The sequence below is a fragment of the Poecilia formosa genome, unplaced genomic scaffold, assembly GCF_000485575.1.
Source record: "Poecilia formosa unplaced genomic scaffold, Poecilia_formosa-5.1.2 Scaffold1136, whole genome shotgun sequence".
Taxonomy (NCBI): Eukaryota; Metazoa; Chordata; class Actinopteri; order Cyprinodontiformes; family Poeciliidae; genus Poecilia; species Poecilia formosa.
Window position 1 is genome coordinate 15,140 of NW_006801075.1, and position 9,240 is coordinate 24,379.

General features: G+C 36.2%; 1 protein-coding gene across 1 annotated transcript in view; it reads left to right on the plus strand.

Annotated features, from left to right (window-relative positions):
- LOC103132575 (cAMP-specific 3',5'-cyclic phosphodiesterase 4B-like) overlaps positions 1 to 7,443 on the plus strand; it is a 20,026-nt gene extending 12,583 nt beyond the window's left edge. Inside the window, exons 2-5 of the mRNA XM_007544390.2 lie at positions 2,609 to 2,803; positions 4,253 to 4,289; positions 4,493 to 4,563; positions 6,851 to 7,443. Of these exons, the coding sequence (XP_007544452.1) occupies positions 2,609 to 2,803; positions 4,253 to 4,289; positions 4,493 to 4,563; positions 6,851 to 6,935 (388 nt within the window). The 3' untranslated portion in view covers positions 6,936 to 7,443. The remainder of the gene's footprint in view (positions 1 to 2,608; positions 2,804 to 4,252; positions 4,290 to 4,492; positions 4,564 to 6,850) is intronic.
- Positions 7,444 to 9,240: the final 1,797 nt, after the last annotated feature.

Below are 9,240 nucleotides of genomic sequence, written 5' to 3' on the forward strand. Positions count from 1 at the left end.
ATATCATTGTTTTCCTTCTCTGTCTGTGCCAAGTTTCATGCAAAATGCAACAGCCCTCTGTCTCTAATAGCACATTTAATACCTGTTCTACAGCAGTCACTTTCTGACACGAGTTACTGAACTGAAAAGTCTTCCCTCATGAAATGAAACCAGACCATTGTTGGTGTGCACTGTTCTGCTAATTCAGTGGTGGTAAGATAAAAAAAAAGTCTTCCTCATATAGTCTAGTTGAGCAGAGCTTGTTAAAAGCTATAGATTTATCACACGTGAACACTTTTCCACATTTTAAACAAGCCTATTTTCTTCAAGGTTTTAGTAGCAACAAAGATTATTTACTCCCCATTTTATTCTTGGCCTGGTATTTTTTTTTTTATTTGAAACAAAAATGTGAAGTTTGTCTTGTTTTGCTTTGAGGGGAAGCAAGACTACACAAATGTGAGATGTGTTCAGCAGCACTCATTTCAGAGTAAGTCGTCTGTACATGTGATAATGCAAAGCAGTGGGTTGACCTGAGGGCAGAACAGTCAATCTTTTATTGCACAACACTCTCAGGGTAACTGATACTGTCTATATGTTTTATTGTTGTTGCTCTGAAATTCCATACTGCTCCTTTATTTTTTATTTTTTTTATTTTTAGGTCTCTGTACGCAGCACAGAGTCTTAAAAGTGTGGGAAAGTATGAAAATCATCTTTAAATATTTATAAGGTCTGGAAAAGTCTAGAACAAAGAAAACATGGAGCATGCTTTCATAACTATACTGTTGTTAAACTGAAAAGTTGGTGCTATATTTGAGTGAAGTTATTGCATGATTAGAATGAAGAAGCAAATCGTTCAGATTGGCAACATGATTAGAAACACCAACCACCAACTAAACTGATGTGAACACGATGTGTAAAACACCACTTTTTTTTTTTTTCCATTTAACATTTTACCATGAAAAAAGTGTTAAATGAAACAACAGAAGCATTATTGTTAAATACCTTTGTTTAGATTTTAGTTTTTTATTCTGTTTTAAATAAATAATCTTGATCCCTGAAGAAATCTCTGATAAGTCCAAAAAGAATTTTGTTTATAGAAATCTAGAAAACGTGTCAATGGACAGCATTTGATGAGAAACTAATGTTTTAAGTTTATGAATAAATACACGTAAGATACACAATGCAGTTCATAATAGTTCTGCTTAATATGGTTTCTTTTCACATTTTTTGCAGATTAAAAACTACGACTATTCTTTCATTTTAGTTGGTGTCTAAAATTTGTTTAATACCATCCCAGTACCACGATGAGTTTGTTGCTCTGAAAGCTTTATTTACGTTTCATTTAAGTGGCCCCCTCAAGTTTAGAGGACCACTTACAGAGTTATTGCGGGCCGGATTTGACCTCCAGGCCTTAAGTTTAATGTGGTTTAATGATTTTAAATATTAAACCTCTGAAAAGCATTACTTTTACAACTTCTGATACCATCTCTCTTTATAGATCTATATGCCTGTAAAATTCTGTCGATATGAAGCAGAAAACAGTACTTAGGTCATTTAAGGCTTTTGTTTCTCTTCTTTAATGTTATTTTGATCTTACTTGGTACTATAGCTCCTAAAGCTCCTCTTCTTAGGCTCAGCTCCCAAACTAACAACACATTTTTTTAGTCTTTGGCCTTAGTCTGTATCATTCTTTTCAGTTATTTGTTGAGTCTTATTAACTTCCTGTTTTTCTTGCAGTGGGTAAAAAAGTCCAGTGTTTCTGTGCAGGGACGGCATTCATTAAAGTAAATAAAAAGCCCTCCGCTGCAAATTTCCCACAAAGAGCGTACAATTATAAGGGACAAGCCTTTTTGATCGCTGTTTATAGTGAAACAAAGTGATGCCAGTCAATTTCCAACTTCATGCAGGTGATTTTTGTCACCTGGAAAATTGTTTTGCATACATGATTCTATCTGGGGCTGCACAGAAAGGATTCGGCATGTTTTGGTGGAAAAGCAAAGGTGAATATAGCTGAGTTCTTAGTCTTATTCATGATCTCATTTGTTGTGTAAGCACCAGACTTTTTGCCGACCTGAGTTTACTACACAAAAGGGGCAATGAGGGCAGCAGAGCAGAAAGGAAAAAACAGACGTTAGGAATTTCAGCACTGCATATTAACAAAAATAATAAAAAAAAGTTTGTATGCTAGAAGATCCCAGCAGGACATTATGTTGTCCACTCCCTCCACTACCGGTTTTCCCTCATTTCTCCATTTTTTTTCATCTTGTTAGACAGAAGCTTCATTCTCTCTACTCAAGAAATAAACACCATGTCAACTTGCCCTCCCTGGAACGCTCATGTTAAGTCATTTCACTGCACTGTGTGCTTATTCAGTGACATAAATAGGTAGGAGTGCACAAACGCATCATAGGGATATGAAAATATTTGTCCTCTTTGTCTTTTCATTCACAGTCCGCAAAACCAAATGATTCCTTTTGTGGACTGATCTATGTTTTGTATCTCATGTCTTATGTATATTTTGTCTAAATTTCAGAGCCGAGACTCTTCGATGATTTAATAGATTATGAAGACAGTCAGTATTTAAATAAGAAAACATATTAACCACTTTAAAACTTTGCTCTGTTTGCAGTTTTGATGTGGAGAATGGCCCATCAGCTAGCTGCAGCCCACTGGACCCCCAGGCGTCCCCTGGCTCGGGTCTGGTGCTCCACACCAACTTCCCGGGACATAACCAGCGCCGGGAGTCCTTCCTGTATCGCTCTGACAGCGACTATGAGCTTTCCCCCAAGTCCATGTCACGAAACTCCTCTATCGCCTCTGAACTGTAAGTTATTGTACCATTGAGACGTTTAAAAACAAATAATGGTGTTGGCCTGTCCTTTGCAGCTGCAACAGCTCCAACTCCTCTGGGAAGTTTTTCCACACAGTTTAGAAATGTATTTCTACTATTTGATCATTTTTCTAGGAGAGCATTTGTGAGATCAGACACTGGTGTTGGTCATCCTATTTATTCTAAAAGCATTGTCTGTTTGAAGTCGGCGCTTTAATGAAGCTCTCTGGGTACTGTTCTTAAGATAATCTGGAGGTCACACAAAATCCTGAGGCCTGTAGCTGTTGACTCTGCAGACAGTTGGTGATTCCAGCATACTGGAATCAGCAACTGATTCCAGTTAGTGATTCCAACTGGAATCAGCAACTGATTCCAACTGATTCCAACTGAATCAGTTGGAATGGCCAAGTTGTTGTTGTTTCCAGCTTCTTCAGTTTTTTTAATATCACTTAAAATTGATTTTGGAGGGTTTTGTGCTAAGAAAATTTCATAAAACACTTGATTTCCCAAACTATGATGGGAGGCACAGTATCTTAGACTCTAAGTGCTGGATTTCATACTCTTTTGGCTGCAGAAGAGACCAAAACACCTGCATTCATTAATTAGGAGGATCTCCTTTAGGAGCTTTTGAAATTGCAAATTTCTCCAAGTTGATTGATGATATTGCAGGATTGGGTCTACAATGTTGAACAATCCAATATTGCAGCTCCCTTGTCACTACTCCCATTAGACTATACCTGCAGCACGCTGAGAGCTGAGGGAACAAAAGTTGAATAACTTCTCACAAACAAAATGACAACATTCTGTGCGTATGATACTGAAGTTCAACTATGTATCCTCACTAAGAAGCACAGCAGTTTTCCTTTAAATAAATAAGACTTAAAGAAAAGGTCAGGTATCTTGCTCAGTTTAAATGAAAGCAGCACAATCACCTCTGTTTTCACCTCTGACCATTCTGCAAATGAATGGTAATGTAATTACAGTTATATAAAGCAGGGGTTGTGATCTTAATCTGGAGCTCTTACCTAAAAATAACTAAGTCCAGAAGCCTGACAGCACTCTAAAATTTGCTGCTCTCAAAAATATTGCCATAAAAATGTATTACCTTGTTTTCATTTGGTTAACATAAAATCGCTAAACATCCCAATAACTTTTCCATTAAACATGTCAACAGGGTAAAGACAGATTTGATGTCATTTAATGTTTTTTACTTCCCAATTGTTAAATGATTTTAGATCAAATTGTTTACTCACTTAGACATTGTCTGAATGCCACTCACTGAAACAGAAGGAGGAAGTTATTTAAGTCACATCATATTTTATGTTTGCACTTGTTGCACAGTATTTACCATTTCTAACAGATGCTTTACTTTCCAATTATGTGAAAAGATATTTGGGGCATATTGCTTTTTATAATTTACTTACTGTATTTCTCCCCATGCAGACATGGCGATGACCTGATTGTAACTCCATTTGCTCAGGTAAACACCTCATTGTCTGCTTTCTGGAATGTTCCTGTTTTCTTTCATTTCCCTATTGATGAATAATGTTTGCTGAACCATGTTCGACAAAACTAAGCCAAATAAAACAAATATTTAATGGCCGTGTAATACATAAAAAAACTGGCTGCTAAACTAACAAGCACAAAGGATGCCACTGATCACCTCTCTCACTTCCTTTGTAGGTTTTGGCAAGCCTTCGAAGTGTGAGGAATAACTTCACTGTTCTGACAAATGTCCAGTGTGCCTCCAGCAAGTAAGTATGACACCATCAAAGACCAGGCATATATATTTTTCCTGCTTTGAGAATACATCAGCAGTTGTTCACAACATTGTAAAAATACCTCAATCAGTCATAAAAAAGAACAAACATATACAAATCTGCATCTGCAATCAAGTTCAATGTTTATTCTAAATAAACATAGACAGAAAATTACATTCCCTGAAACCGGTATTGTTTTTTTTTTTTTTATATATATAAAACAAAGCACATTAAGAATTCAGATTGCAACTACATCCATTTTCCACATGGTGTCAGTATCGAGTTGTAAATAAAATTGAGGTTAGACGTGTGACATCACTGCTGTTCCCACCACTCACCAGCTGAGATGCTAGTTGGAGCAACAAACACTACCCTCATACAAATACACAGATTGAGACCATCTGCGAAGAGTTTTAACATTTTGCAGTAATAATAATTTGTCACATTTAATAATTTGTTGCAACTGATTTTTGCAGTGTAAACAACCTTTTTGTAAAATTTCTTGAAGGTAAACTGATGTACAAAGAGCTGCTTTGTTGTTCTGAGGCAAATGCAGTCCCACATGGACCCACTTATTGTTTTTCAGTGTTCACTGAGGCTGCAAAAATAAATTTTACATTTTTAAGTGTGACAGCAACATTGTTTTTCTTACAGAATCAGCAATATTCTTCAGCATCAGTAGTCGGTACTGATTCATTTGCTCTTAAAACATTTGAATCATAGTAGGTCACCTTACTATGTTCTTTCCTAAGTGAGGGCTTATTTATTTGTGCATATTTCACTTTCTAAACATGCCAAGAGCAGTCTGCTCCAGCAGCAACCAGATTAACAGTTGGAATGGAGTTCTGTCTACCTGAAGGCTGTGTGACCTACATTCATCTGACTCTCCTTCAGAGACAGGAGTGAAGAGCTAGAGACAAGGGCATGTCGACAGACAATGGCAAATATATTAATATGCAAACTCAGTATACTTATTCTACACAGAATGTTAGATGCAAAATTCAGTGTTTTTTACACCTCCTTAGCACAAATTCACACATTATCATTGAAGTTATCTATTGTGACAAGCTACACAGCATTGGCCATGCTGACAGTTAACTCGTTATAAGCAAGGATATTTAATTTTCCTTTAATATCCTTTAGCATAGATTCCAACTAGATAAGTTTGAATCCCACCCAGTTTCTCATCTTTCATCTCAGAAACATCAGTTTTGTCTTCTTTTTCTAAAGCAATAGTGACGGGATTGAGACTAGACATGAAATGTAAAACGTCACAGAAGAGCACAGAATAAACTAGTCTAAAAGTAGCCTAACAGGAGCAACCTCAAGTTGCATATTGGCAAAAGAATCTGATTTGGTTTGTATTTGTCTGCTGTGTGAACATAGCATAAAATTGTCTGCTGAACAATTTGTATTAAGATTCTTGGCATTAAGTAAATAACATTACTTAATCAGGCAGCTCTGATTGTGAAGCAGCTAAACCAAGGGAAATAAGATTTTTGGAAATGCTGAAAATATCCATGGTGAAGATTCACTCACCATTGCATGCATAATGCTGAAATAAGTAAATAACGGAAAAAGACCAGTAATACCACAATAAAAAATGACCTACTCCTTCCTTACATCGTATCAAATTGCTGCGATGTACGTCTACTTCCTTATAACTGTGATCCAAAGAACATCTTCAAGATATAGATGTGACCAGTGTTTCATAGAAATGCATGCAATAAGAGTTTGTATACAAACAAAAAATAATCCCTGCACCAATGTTATTAAACAGCTCAATTAGAGATTACATAAAACTTGAATGCATCCTTTTGGTAGCATAGAAACATTAAAAATATGCTAAAAACACTCCTAGCTTCCTTAATGTGCATACCTGAACATTTATTGTTCTTAAGAAGATAAAACATAAAGTATATATATTTTTTTATCCTGCCCCCTCATGCCCTTGAGCAAAGCTAACATAGCATCTGCTTGGCTTCATTGTTTTCTTTCCCTTTATTGTGCAAAAAGTAAAAAATGTTTAAATTTTGGATAGGAACTGTATTTTCTACGTTATTGGACTAAATATACATGTATATACATGTATATTTTACATGTGTATATACATGTAAAATATACATGTATATGCCTGCAGTTTAAAATAACATATAGACTGCAGAAAGTTTGGAAACCAACTAAATGTATACACATGTTGACATGTGTATACATGTAAAATATACATGTATAGTTTATAATTTTTACTTCATATCATTTTTCTTTCTTTTTCTTCAACCAGGAGGTCTCCAGCAGCAACAACTCAGCCTCCAATCACCAGAGTCTGTCTGCCTGGTAAGAAGTCTCATGTGATATCTCGGCTCTAATTAAGGTTTTACTTATCTGAGTTACATCTGACTTGGACGATCTATCACAGAATATGTCTTCCTCCTTTAGCACCCTAAATCACTCTTTTCTTTATTCATATTTTTTCTTTCTTTAACTCGCCTACGTGACAACTCTCACTTTTTTGCCATCTGTCTGCAGCCCCAACGCTGTGCTCCAGACAAGTTTGTCATCAACCTCATTAACATTGTTCAAACACATTTTATCAGGCAGCTCAGACAAAAAAACAAAAACAAAAAAAACAACTTGTCTATGCACATACAGTCTTGCAAATACACAGCTGTGTGTGTTACAGCAGCTCGTTCCAAGATAACAGCGAAACTCTCTGTCTTTCATCATATTTTTAACTTTAAACCGCTGTGTGAGAGTTTGTGAGCTGTGGTGTGTCCACATGTATGTCTAGATCTTAAAGACGTGTGAGAATCTATGGTTACGCCTTTAGGATTTTCTGAGCAGTCTGTAATACAATGTAGGTATACATGGGAAATACATGATTTAAGTTGCTCTACTTTTCTAAAGAAAAAAGAAATCTTCTGAATTTTTTTGTCTTTTTATTATTGTACAGTTTCAACTTAAAACAACACTTAAAATAGGTGGTATATGTGTTCCAGGCACATACTGCCATCTGATAGTGCAATCAAATAACTGTTACCTTCAGTTATTCTAAAATGTTTTATATATCAAACATGACTTAAAGAAAATTAACTTTGTAATCTAATGCCTTGAAATTGTGCCCCTGTCTCTTTGAAAAGCTCCTGTTCTTCATGATGCTCTACCTTCAGCAGGCCATCACATCAGTGCATCTCATCATGCCTTCAACCACTGTTTGACTGAGACGTAGTTTGTATGATAAAGATCAGCAGAAGCACATTTCAGCAAAGTGTTTACTAATTGTTACTGACGTTAGTCTGAAGGAACTGAGAGGGGGAAGTGGTGTTTTGTGAGAGCTGGCGATTAGGCACCCCCAAATGGAGCCTATCAAGGCATCAGAGAGTCAAAGGATTCCTCAAACATGCATGAAAGAATCAAACCAACTCCAAGTATATATAATTTTTTGATAGTTGTCAAGACATAAAGGCCCACTTTTAACTTTGGTATTGACCAACAAATCTGAATTTTGATTAAATATTGCAGCTGATGTCAGCAATGATGTCCATACACCAAGCAGAATACATTTGAAAGTATATATATTTATATATCTTTACTGTCAGAATATTGTTTTGATATTTGGGGCATCATCATTAACACTAAGTTATGTATTTTGTGTTACCAAAATATGGAAATTTAATTTAAAGAAATATTTAAAAAATAGTAATGAGAAAGGTAACTGTTGACATAGAGCAATGCCTACTGACGTCTTTTGCTTCACACCTATTGGCCCTTCATGTTTTGCACTGTCAGGTCAGAACAAGAACAACAAACATGTTGAGTTTTAAAGAGCGAGGCGATTCACAATGAAACTGAGAACAGTGAGCGTTTTAAACATCAAATACCGTGTTTTAAAAGAAACCCACTCGGGTCAAATGTGACGAAAACATAGGACAAGTGAAACTACAGAGTTGGGCAGTTCAGTAAAGGTTAGTTCTGTTTTCATACATCTTTCCTTTACCCTGGCTTCTGCAACATGCATCATTTAATTTCAGTCTCTATTTGGACCAAATTACAGCCAGAAGTTAAAAAAAAAAATTCTAAAAATTTGTCGCATATAATACAGATGCGACCAGTTTTCAGATAACTCTGGTTTGTAAAGCTTGAATCTTGTTGCTCACTTTGGATGCCGAGTATATTTGTGCAAAAGACTCTTCATTTTAGTGTTAAATGGCCCTGTGAGCATTTCATTGTTTTAAACAGTTTAAAAGTTCCCTCGCTTAGTGTTGCGATTGTGGACCGATGTGAGATCTGATGTTATTGAGTCTATCAAGGCATATATGCATCATTTATGAGTAATGTGAAGCGTGTGTGTGAGTGTGTGTGTGTGTTATGGGGAGGTGTTCCTGTGGTTCTAATTGACGTCAGCACGCCTGTATGTGGCTTCTGTTGACTTCCTGTTAAAGCAGATGGACTGAGTTTTCACTTCCTTCTTCAGAACCGCAGCTCATCAGGTGCTCATGAGTTTGACTACAAGAGTTTGTGTGTGTGAGCGTGTGCGTGAGCGAGCGTGTGTGTCTGGGTGTGCAAAGGAGTGTGCCTCATAAAGCTCCATGTTGTGAAATGTGACCTATTTTGCTGCGATTATGAGTTACATTTAGGAGCATTTTTTGTTTGTTTTGTTTTTATATGTTTTTA